Here is a 16,745-nt window from a genome sequence, read left to right on the forward strand (position 1 = left end):
GAAGACTAAAGAAAGAAATTGAAGAAGATCTCAGAAGATGAAAAGATTTCCCATGTTCTTGGATAGGCAGAATTAATATTGTCAAAATGGCCATACTACCAAAATCACTATTTAGATTGAATGCAATTCCTGTTAACATTCCAATGACGTTCTTCATAGAAATAGAAAAAAGTCATGAAATTCATTTGGAAAAATAAAAGGCACAGAAAAGCCAAAACAATCCTCAGTGAGAAAAGTGAAGTAGGAGACATTACAATACTAGACCTATATTATACTACAGAGATATAGTAACAAAAACAGCATGGTATTGACACCAAAACAGATATGAAGACCACTGGTACAGAATGGAAGACACAGAGACAAACCCACATAAATACAGTTGTCTCATACTAGAAAAAAGTGCCAAAAACATACATTGGAGAAAGAAAGCCTCTTCAACAAATGGTGCTGGGAAAACTGGAACTACATATGTGGCAGAATTAAATTTAATCTCTCTCTCTCACCCTGCACAAAACTCAACTCTTTGGTTAAGACCAAAGACCTTGTGCCTACTAGAAGAAAAAGTAGGCCCCAAACTCTGTCATATCAGCTTAGAAACTGACTTCCTCAAGAGCAAGAAGTACAGTCAAGAATCGATAAATGGGATGGTATCAAACTAAAAAGCTGCTTCATAGCAAAGGGAACAATCAAGATTGTAAAGAGAGAATCTACAGAATGGGAAAAATCTTTGTTACCTGCATCTCAGCGTTAATCTCTAGAGTATATAAAGAACTCAAAAAACTTAACACCAAATCAAAACAAAACAAAACAAAAAAATAACCCAATCCATAAATGGGCAAAGAAAATAAACATGCACTTTAGAGAAGAAGGAATATGATAGGTCAACCAATATATGAAAAAGTTTAACTTCTCTAGCAATTAGAAAAAAAGCAAATTGAAACCGCACTGAGATTCCATCCTTTCCATGCAGAATGGCAGTTATCAAAAATAGAAGTAATGAGGGGCTGGGGCTCTAGCTCAGTGGTAGTGCACTTGCCTGGAATGTGTGAGGCACTGGGTTTGATTCTCAGCACTGCATATAAATAATTAAAATAAAGGTCTATCAACAACTATCAATATATATTTATATCTATATATCTGTATATCTATGTTTATATCTGTATATATAAAAATAAACTCAAGTAATGATAAATGTTGGCGAGAATGTGAAGAAAAAGGTACACTCATACATTGCTGGCAGGATTGCAAATTGGTGCAACCACTCTGGAAATCAGTATGGAGATTCCTCAGAAAACTTGGAATGGAACCATCATTTGACCCAGTTATTCCACTCCTCAGCATTTACCCAAAACACTTAAAATCAGCATAATGCAGTGATGCAGTCACATTGGTCAATTCACAATAGCAGATAAATTCACAATAGCTAAGTTATGCTACCAACCTAGGTGCCATTCGACAGATGAATGGATAAAGAATATGTGGTATATATGGAATATTAATCATCCATAAAAAGAATAACTTTACAACTTGCCGGTAAATGAATGGATCTGGAGATGGTTATGCTAAGTGAAATAAACTAATCCCCCCAAAACCAAAGACTGAATGTTCTCTCTGCTATGTGGATGCTAACACCCAGTAAAGGAGGAGGGAAGAATAGAAGTTCAGTGGGTTAGACAAAAGGGAATGAGGGAAAGGAGGTGGGAATGTGAATACGAAAGACAGTGAAATGAATGGAATATAACTTTTTCTAAATTCATATATGAATACACCACCAGTGAAACTCCGTACCATGTACAACCACTACAATGGGATCCTAATTTGAGTAGGTTATACCCCACGTATTTATAATGTCAAAGTACACTCTACTGTCATGTTTGTCTAAAAAGAACAAATAAAAATAAATAAAAAAGGAAACCAAATCTTAAACTTCTTAGGACTTTCTAAATCACATGTAAAGAAGATTTAAACCTTATGCGTGTTACAACCTTCCCCTAACATTCTGAATGTTATCATTGACCTTGGAATTGGTTAGCTCTGTAATGTTGCTTCTTTTTTCTTTCTAATTAAATTCTGATGGCTCTTTTTGGGTCATTACTCTTCTGTGAAAGAAGCTGTTAAAAATTTGTTGAGTATGATCAGAAAATCTCCCATTAGAAACCAGAGACATTTCTAGAGCTGAATTCTAAGAGAAAAACTACATAAAAGAGAGACATGTATTGTGTTGCAGTTTGAAGAAATATTGAGAAATATGCACTAATTTTTAAAAAGAGATGAAATCATGTATGTGAACTTCCAAGGTGGCAAGAACTATGCTAATTTCTTGATAGTGTTGAACATCAAACTCAGGGACTCAGCCTGCTAGTAGAGCTTTACCACTGAGCCACACCTCCAAGCCTTCTTGATGGTCATCTCTTCATCATCAAAATAACAACAACGAAAAAATTTTCCTATACTTTCTTGATAGTGTGAAAGGCTGTGTATTTGTTTGCTAGGGCTGCTGTAAAAAAAGGGGCCACATACTGGGTGGCTTAAAGCAACAGAAATGTGTTCTCATGATTCTTGAAGACCAGAAGTTCAAGATGAAGGTGTCAAAGGACTGGTTTCTTGGGGAGAGTTGGCTCCATGACTCCACCATTGCTGATCAGCAATCCTTGCCGCTCTTTGGTTTATAGATGTGTTTCTGTGTCCATCTTTTCATGGCTACCCCTGTGTCTCTCTCTTCATATGGATGTCTTCTGGAAGATAGATATCGCTGGATAACCATCATTAACTTCCCAAACTTCAGTTTCTTCATCTCTAAAGTGGGGATAATGGTACCAAACCCACAGGTAAATTGGGACACAGGATCACAGGTGGGGATGCACATCATCACTTCAGCATGGCAACCGTGCCCTTTTTGGCCATTTTTTCATTGCCCCACAACAAAGTATTGACTAAAAGCTTGCTTTTGTGGGACTGATTTCATGTCCATTTGACAGATGCACATATTTCAAATAGTCATATATTCTTTTTCCTTATAGGAGATGATGAGGGAGGGAATGTCCCTGTCCTCAAGAACTTAGGGCCTGGAGATTACCTTTATCAACAGACTGATAGTGATTGAGGATCCCTGTCTTCTTTTCAGCTCCTGGCTTGCCAGAAATCCTTGACATTCTTTGACTTGTAGATGCATCACTCCATCATCACATGGTGGTGTTATCTCTTGATAGGGTTTTGTTGTTGTTGTTGTTGTTGGTTTTTAAACTAGGAGCCATGTCCCTAGCCCTTTTTTATATTTTATTTTGAGAAAGGATCTTGCTGAATTGCTGAGGATGGCTTTGAACTTGTGATCCTCCTGCCTCAGCCTCCCGAGCCACTGGGATTACAAGTGTGCTCCAGTGCACCCATCTTCTCTTGACAATTTTTAAACCGAGAGTATAAAGTTAATGCTGATGTGACACTCAGTAAATACTGCATATTTAATCCATGGTAACAGATTTATCCAATCAGAACTTTAACTACAAACTCACCTGAATTTCATAGTACAGGTCCTTTTACTGGAAATAGGGATGCAGTTACAGAGTAACATGAGGGAATTCCATTTATTACAGTTCTAGAATGGGCCCTATCTTAATCACATTTGTGATTTGACTTAGTTGTTTTTGCTTGTATTTATATAGGCATCTACATATTAGGTGAAAAAAAGAAGACTCTAGCTTTTTGGGGTCTAGAAGGTGTTATTCATGTGGCTCTGGGCTCTATTCCTAGTACCATAGTGGGGGGAAAAGGTTATTTTTAGTAAATGTCCTTTGGACACCTGGTTTGAGACTAAGTACACAGTAAAGCACGTAAGTTAACAGGAGTTTCATTTAAAGATAGCTTAGGAAAGCTTATCTAACCTTATATTAGAAAGTTAGTATAGTATGAAACAACATAGGAAAGTGACTTAACTGTGTTTTTATCTTTCTTGTGCTGATGTGTATGGGGGGAGGGCACAAATTCAAAGAAGGATGAAAACTTAAAATGGAGCTATGGCAATGGGTGGATTCTTCCTTGTATCCTAATATTTCTTCAAAAGTTAAACTCCTCTAAACAAGGGCAATATTTTAAAACTTTTTAGACTTAATTAATTTCATAATTTGACTCTGACAAATTAACAGGGGAAAGGATTGAGGAGTGGAAAGGGAGAAGGAATTTTCAAAGTAATGATTGGACAGAAAACAAAGAAATATAGGAGTGTGGGAGCCTGAGCAAAAAGTAACTGAATTGTTGGCTATAAAAAAGGAAAAGCCTGGGGGAAACAACACTGCTTAACAATAATGACAGAAAAAGATTGTAATAGATAATTCTTGGGCTAATTATTAAAAAGCAGTTGGAAAGGGAAACATTTCTTGTCCTTTTATAAGAGAAATGTTTCTAGCTTCTTAATGTATCTTTTTGAGCATTATATTTAATGTATGTAAGGTGTAAAGTATTGCTTTCCAAAGTCATGATGATGAGTTTCAAACCTGACTTCTGCACACAGATCTCATGGTGTGTATAGCTAAAGACCAAACTAACTTATTTGACACAATTAGAGGCTAATGTAGGAAATAGTCAGAGAGGGCTTTGTGACTTAAGCTACTTTTTGAAAAAAGGAATTTCTAAAACTTAACCGAATGGGAAAGAAACAGAAGTATTCAGAGGGAAGAGACAAAAATCAAGATGCAGTGTTGAGAAAGTGAGTGGAGGGATGGAAAGGCATTGATTGTTTTGTGAAATACTGGGGTGTAAAATTGTGTTAGTCAAGTGAGACCAGATAAAAGAAAACCTTTAAATCAGAAAATTTGTTCTCTTAATTTGTTGAACAATAAATTAGACATTTCACTACCTGTACAGAGAAATGACATTTCTTTCTCCACCATCATGCTACCAAGGCTTTCCTTTTGGATGGAAGGATGATAAAGTCTGCATGATTCTGTAGTTCTTTTGAAACAGATTCAACCTAGTCATAATGATCATGTGCATAAGCACAGACTATAGAAAAGGTAGAAAGTACAAAGAATCTGTCCTGACCCTTATAGGATCATAGTTACCAAGAAATAATTGCAGCAAACACCAAAAAGTAGCAGAAAAAAATGATGCAGAAAAATCACAGTATTTGAACAGATAGTCTCAAAAGGAAAATAAACAGATATAAGACTGAAATGAATTCATCAAGTTTGTGATCCAGAAACCTAGTTCAACAAATGCCAAATGCCAAGGCATTAATTTCATGAATGGTTTTTGCTGTTAACAAGAAGCATGATTACCTAGAATCTCAGTTCAGGGGCATTTTCGAATAGTCTGAGAGGATGGTACCTCAGAGTGAGATCCTGTGTGATGAAGAACCCACCTAGCTCTCAGTGTATGTCCAGTTTCTTTATCATGCTGCATTCTAGTTTGAGTGAAAGCCAGGTTTTATGATAGACCACATTAGCAATTTTTAAAATGAGTCTTTCTGTAGCAGTGAACATCATGAGCAAGAAACTTCTTGTTAAGTGAAAAAAACAAAAAATAACAAAATAAAGCAAAAAAAAAAAAAACCCAACAACAACAACAACAACAACAAAACAAAACAGGGAAGAACTTATCACATCACATGGTAGAACTTCTCCTCTGTTGTTAAAGTTGTGCAGACTACCCAGATTAAGAACCCTGCCTGATGAGAGACTGGGCTGAGTGCATTGTTGCATTCCTGTAATCCCAGCTACCCTGAGGCTGAAGTAGGTGGATTTTAAATTTGAGGCCAGCCTGGACAACTTAGAGAAAAGCTGTCTTAAAAATTAAAAAAATAAAATAAAAAGGTCTGGGGTATAGCTCAGTGGCAAAGTTCAATCTTACGCATCACCAAATAAATAAATAATAAAAGAAAGACACTAGAGGAAATCTGAATTTGGTATGGGGAAGAATGTATGGAACTCTTGTTTAAAAACAACACTGCTGACTTCATATGGTTTTCTAATGGACGAATATCCTGTGCTGTGAAGTTTTCTTACATTGAGCAATGACATGGTGTTTATATGTGGAGTAGTGACTTCAAAAGATGTGTTTTAGACATTAGGAAAAAACTGTGTTTAAAATGTGCATTGACAAGTTGTTGGCAACTATTCACTAAGAACACCTGGAAAAATGAAAACTCTTATACTCCATTCACTCAGTTACATTCATCAAACTCATCTTGTTTGGTAAAGATTCCCCAAAGGGCTGCAGATAAAAAAGCAGGACTGATGGTGACCCTCAGTGTCAAGATAAAGAAGAGGAAGACTTGAACAATAGCAGAAACAAGACCAAGAATAGCAAGGACATTTATGAATAAGTGTTTTTTTGTTTGTTTGGTTTGTTTTTTGGTTCTGTAAATAGCAGCATTTGGTGTTTCACATAATAGGAACATACAAGATTTCAGCACCATTGTATATTTAAGTGATATTTGCCAAACTTATTCAGTGACAAGAATAAGAATCATCTGGGACCCTTGTTTTAAAATTATAAATTCTCACCCCCCTCATGTACACCTGTATTAAGTCTTCAAGGCCTATATTTTTAATAAGTGTTCCAGGTAATTTATATTCTTAGCCAAATTTAGGAAATACTGATTTAAAACAACTCAATATTAGGCAGGTTGTCATAATTTTAAGCTAATGTATTATATGGAATTTTCCTGCGTGAATAATAGATATTACCGTACCCTGTGGCAGAGGAAGTATAAATATGAATGTTGGCAGACTGTCACATTTTAGAGATGATAGCTTACCTTTTGTGTAGATTTTTTTTTTTTTTTATGGTACCTGTCCTATAAAAGCATTAGGTACCATGATGTGGAAATAAAGGCCCTCTCAGAATTAAGCAGTATTTATGTGAGGCAGATTGCATCTCTGTTTCCCTCCTTTTAGCCCAACCCAACTCTTTTCTGTTTCTTGCTCTCATTTTTTTTTTCTTATTCCCTCTGTAATGGAAATACAGAAATATAGCTTTGAATGAACTTACAACCTCATAACATGCTAAGAGTTTTAATTTTTAAATATGATTTTACCTGTTAAGCATAAAATGTAAATCTTGAAAAATGGTTAGGCCTGTGGTACTGGAGTTTAGTTTTCCTTTTCAGGTTCTCAACTGGGTTAACTTTATGTGGCCCAAACATGGCAACATCTTCCACTGTGAATCTAAATCTTTTCTCTTTATTTTGTGTGCCAGCTATGAACGTAGGTGATCTTCCTATCTCAATAATTCCTGAGTCTCAATAATTCTTTATCTCTGGTCATTATAGAAGTGAGTTGGTAGATTGCTTTTGTTATTATTGCTCTCTGAATACCTTTATCTACTATTTAAAAGATCTGTTGTAGAATTGTAAAGGGGGCTGGTATGTAGCTTAATGGTATAGCACTCAGCATGTGCAAGGACTCAAAGCAAAGAAAAAAAAATGCTCAGAACTATAGTGATTGCACTATTGTGAATAATGAGAATCTTTATTTATTTATTTTATTTTTTGGCCATGCTGGGGATCTAACCCAAAAGCCTTGGTCATGTCAGGCAGACACCCTGCCACTGAGCCACATCCCTAGTCCTTGATTTTGTTTTACATTCACTTCTCAGAGGTGTTTTTCTAGTTTGTAGATGATCTAATTGGGATATTTTTAGTACAGTTGGCATTTGTGCTTTATTCTGTCTTCCTTCTAGAATATATTTCCATGAAGAGACTTCTCATGTGCTGAGTTGAGTATGGTAGCACACACCTGAGTATAGTAACAGCTACTTGGGAGGCTGAGGCAGAAGGAGTATTGCATGTTCAAGGCCAGCCTGGGCAACATGGCAAGAACAGTCTCAGAAAAATTAATTATAATTAATTAATTTGTTTTTATATGTTTCTTCAAATTACTGAAACTTCTGCTATTATCTTTGTGAAGTTCAAGTTGTTTATAGATTTTATCTAAAGACCAATCTGAAGGGACATCTCTTAGGAGAAGGATGTCTTTTCTTTTGATGGTAATTTTTCTCTTTGGATAAAAGTCTTATACTGTTATAAAGCAATCCAGTATTTGTTAATTGTCGCAAAATGAAGAGTCTCAAAAATACCTAAGCTAAGCTGGGCAGGGTGACAATTGGCCTATAATCCCACCTACTCAGGAGGATTGAAAGTTAGAGGCCAATGTTGACAATTTAGCAAGATGCCTTCTCAAAAATAAGAAGGGCTGGGGGTGTTGCTCAGTGATAGAGTGCCCCTAGGTTCAATCCCCAGTACTACCACCACCACTACCATAAAAAGTAAGCTGGCTTATTTTTATCTTCAAATAACTGGAACTTGTTTTAGTTCAAACCTCTAGTCTTGTTTGTCTGTCTTCTTTTTGGCAAGTCTGGTCAGTTAAAAATGAAAGATAAATCACATTGTCCTTCATCTCAAAAAATTTACAGTGTATCCAGGCAAGACAGAAACATATGAAAAGTAAAATAAGTGTATCAAACACTACCACTCATTATTAGAGCACAGGAATGATACCTAAATTTCTAAAAGAGAGAGTTTATAATTTGTGAACATATGAGCAAATATGAGCAGGTAGAATTACCATTCTCTCTAAGGCAGAAGATATGGCCTCAGCACCTTTCTGGCATCATCTAAGAAAGGCACATACATATCTGTCTTCTACTTAGGCACATTCCATTGTGCCCTAATTCTTTTTCACATTATCATGCTTAGTCTTTATTTCTAGTGAGTATCTTAGATTTTCTTGAGGATATTTTTTAGAGTCCTGAGTTATATAATCAGGATAGCTGACCATTTGGGCATACGAGTCTGATATCAAAATAGAGTCAAACTCTCAAAAGACTTCTGTTTTTTTTGCCATTGGAGGATGGGAAGTTGTGTTTGGTTAGGCTCTAGGAGTCAGAGTAGTTTTTCTATTTCATACCCCAAGCATTATCCCTCTCTATCTCACATTTCCCATTTCTTTCTTCCTCTCTACTCTGAGCAGACAGTAAAGTCAACTGATGGCCTCAATTTTGCATATGGCATATGTACTGGTGAGATGAATTTACTATCCCATCTTGTAGCCTTCTAACCCATGGAGAGGCACATGGGTTAGCATTTCTTGGGACTGACTTTGGTCATTCCCCTTTGCACCAGGCCTTCTTTCTGGGCCCTGTTTGTTAAGCCATTCCTCTAATACCATTATTTGCCTATTTGGCTTTCTGGAACAATAAAGGCCTTTCTTCTTAAAGTTCTCATGCTTTCTGTTTCCTCCCTTCCTGAGCACTCTCTTTCTTTAATTCTACTGAAGATTATTGTTACAGAAATTGGCTTCCCAAACTATCAGGCCTCCTGAATTCTGCCTGTGTACACTATTTTATTTTTGCTTTATCCTTTTATCTCTCACAAGACCCACAGGGAAGTTGATCTTCTATTCCTTGAACTTGGTCTTGTGACAAACTTCTGCCAAACTGCCTATCCCTCTGGGAAATAAGGTTCTAAAATGGGCCCCCATTCTGTTTTCCCCTGGGAAATTGCATTATGAATTCAGAGCATATTTGTGTATTATCAGTAACCGTTATCTATCTTATTGTATTGCATTGGATGGATGTAAGTTTGCACAGTTACATTTTTGTCAGACTTCTTCCTTCTCATTTGGGGATCAGTCCTCAAGACTAGCTTACTTTGGAGAAGTATGCTATAAGCTTATGTCTGTCTTTAACATTCAAGACTAGACTTAACATAAAAGTGCACCTAAAGAGCATATTTTTATATATTTTTTATGGAGATATTTTGAGAGACCATGAAAATATGAATTGGCCAGGCCATTCGAAGGTCTTTCCAGAGATCAAGTTTTAACTCTGTCTAGAACTGTTGTGTATGATTCTGAGAGATTGTGTTTTAGTTGTGAGTGATAGCATTGATGTACAACAGTTCTTGCTTAGGCTTCTACTAACCTTCACTAGTTAAAGGTCTACAGTGTTTCTGCCTGGTTGAAACTTACTAATGATACAATTTATAACAAAATGCTGGTCCAGAAAGATCTGGTCAGTATCTATTTATTAAACTTGCTTTCTTTATTTTCATTTCAGATTTGTCCAATATGTGCAGCGTTACCTGGAGGCGATCCTAATCATGTCACGGATGACTTTGCAGCTCATCTTACACTTGAACACAGAGCCCCTAGAGATTTAATATCCTTTTAAGAGGCAACAAATAATATTTGTTATTTTGATTATTTTTAAGGACAATATCCCCAAAAGAGAAAAACTAATCTTCAAATTATTTTTATTTCTTTTACCTTTTCCTAAAAGTGACACAATGTGAAAGGCAATTTCTTCTCTTTTTATATACTTAGGATTGTTATATGAACCATATTTGTTAAGTGAAAAGTTGACTTGCTCATCATCTTTAGTTCATTACAATCAAATTTTTTAAAGACAATTTGATCTTATAGGTCTTCTGGAAAGGTGATTTCATACAAAAGAGGAAAAGTGAATCTTAATTAAAAATTTGATTAGTTAAATATACAGGGGCTTTATTTGCTTTCCCTTCTCTGTTCCTCTGCTCCCTTACCCTTTTGTGGATATGGTATAATGGCAGGTGGGGCTTCTTTCCCTTTTGGGGGTCCCTTTCTCCTGAAAGAGCCATTTCTTCTCTGAGAAGTATAAAGTTGAGTCTAGTTCTTTCCTACTTTCATTTCTGCATACTCTTCCCTTTCTTAATAGTTCTTTGCAGTATTCTTTAAGACTACTGGATTGGTTACCAGAGCAATGAATTTTGTGGACTGAATGCTTTATAACTAGAAAGTTAGGAATTGTTTTTCTAAAACTGTTACTTATTAGAATCTTTTCTTATGAAGAGGTCCCAGTGTTTACTGAAGCAATTCAAGAGCTTAATCAGAATTTTTTTCTCTTGACAGACTTTCTTTTTTTGATTGTCCTATGGCAGTCAAAATCCAACCTAGGACCTTTTAGAAAAGAAAATGGTGATTTTTTTCTCATTCTACAGTTCTCTTGCTTACAGTTCCCAATTTTCTAATTGGGATTATAGCTTTTTAGATTTAGGGGGAAGATATGTGGGAAATAATTGAAAGATGAAGAAATGGTATAAGCCTGCAAAATTAGAAACCTGAGCCAGTCTAGGATCTGGTAGTCAATGAACAGAGGAAACCACTGAGACCTTTCTCTCTCCTCCTGTGCAGGGGACACTGAAAGCAGCATGAAGAAAGCAGTGATTTAATTTTTTTATTTTTCAGAGAATGAAAAAACTCCAGATGGGGTGAGAATACTTAAGTCTTTCAGTTACTATGCATTTTGTATAAAAGAATACTTTACAATATCCAGAAGGGTTATACTTGATACATACTTCACTCCATCTTCATGGAGAGATGAAACAAATTATTTAAAATCAAGGAGATATCCTGAAATTTTCAGCATATTCTAGAGATTCTAGTAATATTGGTGTTCATTCAATGGAATATTCCACATTATCTACATCTATTTTTTTACACAATTTTAATAAATGTCTTTGGTTACCAAGAAAAGATGAAATTATGCAAAACATAAGAATAATGTTATATGTTTTTTGATTTCTTAGAAAACAAAATGTTGCCATGGCAATTATCCCGAAAACATATTCATTTTTCAGATATTTCCAATGTTGTTATGTAAGTTCATATTCGATATCGGGGTATCTTCTTTCTTTACCTCTTAAGCACCAGACTTTTTTTTTTTCCTTTCTCACCGTGTTGATGGATATCTTCCTAAAGTACACTCTACCTCCAGCTACTTTTTTTCAGTTGAGGATCCAGGGGGCATAATGGTCAACTAAGAATTCATCCCCAGCCCTTTCAATTTTTTATTTGGAGACATTTTGCTAAGTTGCCCTTGCTGACCTAGGAACTTGTTAATCCTTCCTCAGCCTCTTGAGTATCTGTGGTTCCAGGTGTGCACTGTCCCTGGCCTGCTTTTAAATATACTGATAATAATATCACTTTCTATGGAAACCAAACCATAGTTATGAATGCCAATAAGAAACTACATGACAGTGGTATCCTGATGGCTTTGTGGAACCCTTCACTTATCCTTAAATGACTCCAAAACCATCAGCTGAAAAACTGGGAATCAGTAACACATTCTACATTATAAAGCTATTCTATTTGCTACTTTGAAAGAAAAGTTTCTTCTATAATATTTGGCTTCCTACCCTCAACATTCACACACAATTGCCCATGTGGAAACACAAGGTTGTCATTTTCAGTTTTGATAGCTATTTGCTACTTCAAATTGACTCACACTCAGCTGTGTGAGATGGGTTCCACTGTTGGAAATCTGATTTCTTGATAAATACATGCTTTTCTCTCTATGGTCCACTGACAAAAGAAACTCAATAAAAAGTTGAAGACAAAGATTAAAACTAATAATCAAATGTAGTCTTTCACCTACTGAATTCATACCTGTTCCTTTTTTTATTTTAGATGATAATGATTCAATGATTATATGTTAATACAGCTCCTCAAATATAAAACTGACTCTCATTAATTGTGGTTACTTGAATGTAAGCATGTATAAAATTCAGTACTGAGAACAGGATAAGGGAATGTTCATTCACCTTGGGTATTTAACCAGGCAGTGTCTTTGACTTCATTTGGCAGCATTACTCTGGAGCCTGGGAAGAAATTCCTGTCCCTGCAGAGAATCTTTTTAAACTTTGTGCTTGTGCTTGCCTGCACTAGCATGCATACAAACACCCAAACAGTTACATAGGCACCATGCTTTATACTTGAGTATATTTTTAGCATTAATAGGTTTCCTAGAGTTGGGACATTTACATTCTCCTGTTTTTTTTTTTTTTTTTTTAATTCTTTCTTTTAGACAAGAGTTTCACTAAGTTGCTCAGGCTAGCCTCAAACTGTGATCCTTATGCCTCAGCCTCCTGAAGAGCTGACATAAAAGGCATGTATTGTATCATATAGCTACTGTGTTCTAAATTAAATGTGCTATTTTAAAATGCTGGCAGCTTAGGAATTAATTCCTGTCTAGCAAGGGCTGATCTTTCTTTTTAATTTCTGTGAAATATTTGATCCTTTTCTTAACTTTTGAGTTATGATGAATCGAGTGGTGTTCGACATGTACGTAGAATGTTTCACCCTGGCCGGGGATTAGGAGGTCCTCGTGCTCGTAGATCAAATATGCACTTTACTAGCAGTTCTACTGGTGGACTTTCTTCTTCTCAGAGTTCATATTCTCCAAGCAATAGGGAAGCCATGGATCCTATAGCTGGTAAGTTAGTTTCACCTTCATGAAGGAAATAACGGGAGCTCATTTTAAAATGTTTTATGTGATCTTTGTCTTTCCTCTCAGATAATATGCTTATGTTTTTTAATAAAATTCCCAAATATTTATAAACATGAAAATTGTTTGTTTGTTATTCATGCATGTAGTACTATGATTCAAACCAGGGCCTCACATATGTTAGGCAAGTGCTCTACTGTTGAGCCACACCCTCATCCCCAAATGTAAAACTACTTTAGTAGTTTGCATTGGTCTGCATTTCTCTTAAGTCCTTAGGGGCATAAGATAATATAGAAAGGCCTAATGTGGTATTTATGGTTTCTATTGAAGCCCAAGAAAATCAGAATTCCATGGTTCAACCTCTAGAAGTACACAGATTAAAAAAACTAATTGACAATACTAAACAATAAAGCTTTTTCTCATGGAAGAAAGTAGGAATTTCTCTGTTCTAGCCTTAATTTGAGAACCATATTATTGTGGAACACAGTTAAGGGAACATTTTTTAATAGTTTGGGGGAATCTGAGAATGACAATATTTTAGCCTGTAGTTCCTGGCTAACTCACTGAGTCTAGGGAATGAACAACCTGGAAAGATGGCAGCAGAATACAAGGGTCAGAATAAAATGTCAGAAATCACTATAGCCTGAGAATCTGCAAGAAATCTCAAGCATACAGGCAATAAGATTCTGGAAGACCCTGCAGATTTAAAACAACAGTATAGAAATGTGTACATGTGGTAGAATATGTATTTAGAAACTGTGATGTACCTTATAGAATTCCTGAAATATTGATACATCTAAATAGGTGATAGACATGCAGAGCAGTTTTACTCATAAAATGCTCTTAAAAATGGAAGATGTAGGCTGGGGTTGTGGCTCAGTGGTAGAGCACTTGGCCTAGCACATGTGAGTAGTTTGATCCTGGATTTGATCCTCAGCACCACATAAAAATAAATTTAAAAAAATAAAGGCATTGTGTCCCAACTACAAATAAAAAATAAATATTTTTTAAAAAATTTTATAATTTTATAATTCCAGATGTGCTTTGGACATTTAGATGTAGAACAACAAAAACAAACCTAGTGAACTGAGTTTTGGGGATTTGAAATTACCCTTTAGAGCCTTTTATAGAGGCTCTAAAGGGTAATTTCTGGAAACAAAAGTCAGAATTCAGAAATTCTCTCCATTACTTTGATTTTTTGAGGGGGAGGTGGTCAGGGGAAATGATAGTCTATATTTCATTAAATGGCAGTGTTAAAAATCTGGGATAAAGCACCCATGAGCAAGAAAACAAACTGACCATGTTAGTTAGTTTTAATGATAAATCAGAGGCTTTGTTGGCCTGAGAGCATCTGTGAGATAATGGTCATTCTCTGGTAAGCTAGATACTCCATGGAAGATGGTAATTACTTTACTCTCCTTAGATGAGAACACAGGGATAAAGGTCTACATTACTCTTGATCACTATAACCTTACTGACAGAAGACAGTCTGGATTATAACAGACTAAATAGATCACCCAGTCAGGTGCTGCAGGTTTCCTGGAACTTATTGAGCCCTACTGGTGGCATTCTAGTACTCTGGCAGGACCAGAAAGTACCAGAGAAAAGGCAAAGGTGAGTGAGCAAGGGTCACAGTCAGAAATGCTCTAGGCTCTTGGGTTTAATTCTAATAATTCCTTCAGTTATTTGAAGGAAGCAAACCATGTGAATTCTCAGTATGTGTCAGGCTCTGTTCTGAGAGATGGAAATATAGTAAACAGAGTATAACTTGTTCTCTGTTTTTGTGGAACTTAGTAATACTGAGAGGGCTTATATTATAATTGGACCTTTAAGTAAACTGCTTTAATCTACTAAATTTTTAGAGGAAGTTTACGTTAGTACTCGATATAAATAATTTTAAAAAATAGTCTCAAGTTTTGCTGAGAATAAAAATAATAGTGTGTAACGTTCATGTTTTTTTGCATTCCTGTACACAGTAATTTCTGCCTCCAAGAGACATTCTAAAAAGTATTGCACTCTTAGATGAACTACTTGTTGATACTACTTTTTATATTCTCCCAATAAAAATATCATCTGTAGCATATTTTTTTCTTTGTTAAGTAGATTTTGATCATCTTCATTTTCATTTGCAGAGCTTTTATCTCAGTTATCAGGAGTGAGACGTTCTGCAGGAGGACAGCTTAATTCTTCTGGCCCTTCCGCTTCTCAGTTACAACAACTGCAGATGCAGCTGCAGTTAGAACGGCAGCATGCCCAGGCAGCACGGCAACAACTGGAGACTGCACGCAACGCAACCCGGCGTACTAACACAAGCAGTGTTACCACTACAATCACACAATCCACAGCAACAACCAATACAGCAAATACAGAAAGCAGTCAGCAGACTCTCCAGAATTCACAGTTTCTTTTAACAAGGTAGCTCCTTTATTATTATAATTTTTTTTGGGGAGAATGAGTATTTTATTGGTACTATACAGTCTAAAACTTCTTCTTTTGAGCTTTCCAATTAAAACTGCATATTTAGTATTTCCCCCAAGATTTTGAAACATAGTTATTACGTTAGATAAACTAAGAATGCTCATCTTCTTCTCAAGGTGTACATCATCATCTAATACGAATTTTGTTTTCCATACTATACATAAGACTTAAAACACCATATATCATTTTATAGATGGGCATATTAGGTACATTTATTATCATAATTAACATTTCTTGCTTCTACTTGCCAATTTTAGTCAGTTGTGAAGTATTAAAAGGTACAGAAGACTTCATCATATAGTAGTTTTCTCCTGTGAATTTCTAAAGAAGCTATATTTAAATTCTTATGGTTAATGCACAGAAGTAACCATTTTTTAAAAATGGTGTATCACAGTAAAAGTAATATTTATTACAGACAGTAAACCATTCCACTGGAAGAGTAGTGGTGACCAGAGTCTTAGGTGCAGTAAATAACAAACCTGGACCAACTGGGCTTTTAATGTAACAGAGAGGAATATACAAATCATAAATCGAAGGACATTAATGTATAACATAGCTCTCTCAAACTCATTGTGTCTGATGGTGTATTGATTTCTTCAAACGAAGAAACTATTAAAATATCTACTTATATTTCTTTTATCTCACATTAAAAAATCTGTTAGTACAATGGTACATGTGTGTACTTATAAAGAACATATTGTGGATTTGGAATAAAAAGTGTTTGAGGACCCTGGTCTATAGCCCTGACTTTGCTATTTACTAGGTTTGGGCTTTGTTACTTAACTAGTTTACTATTGTCAATATCCCAGGAGTTTTGCCACATGAGAGAATTAAAGAGGATTAAATGCAATGGTAGACATTATCATCATTTATTATGGATCTAAGAAGGAAGTCTCATGTGAGGAATTTACCTTTGAATTATCTCTGCAGTGTCAGTAACTGCCTGCTTATTACCAGAAAAATTTTATTATAAGAAAATCAGAGCCATAGGTGGATCTACCAACTGCTATATA

At 35.6% G+C, this 16,745-nt stretch overlaps 1 protein-coding gene across 3 annotated transcripts in view; it reads left to right on the forward strand.

Moving 5' to 3' along the window:
- Kcmf1 (potassium channel modulatory factor 1) overlaps positions 1-16,745 on the forward strand; it is a 78,260-nt gene that overhangs the window by 58,249 nt on the left and 3,266 nt on the right. For all 3 annotated transcript variants that reach the window (XM_015499877.2, XM_048787453.1, XM_048787452.1), the window contains exons 4-6: positions 10,051-10,152; positions 13,068-13,242; positions 15,387-15,669. In XM_015499877.2, the coding sequence (XP_015355363.1) occupies positions 10,051-10,152; positions 13,068-13,242; positions 15,387-15,669 (560 nt within the window). The remainder of the gene's footprint in view (positions 1-10,050; positions 10,153-13,067; positions 13,243-15,386; positions 15,670-16,745) is intronic.

Source organism: Marmota marmota, unplaced genomic scaffold, assembly GCF_001458135.2.
Source record: "Marmota marmota marmota unplaced genomic scaffold, marMar, whole genome shotgun sequence".
Taxonomy (NCBI): Eukaryota; Metazoa; Chordata; class Mammalia; order Rodentia; family Sciuridae; genus Marmota; species Marmota marmota.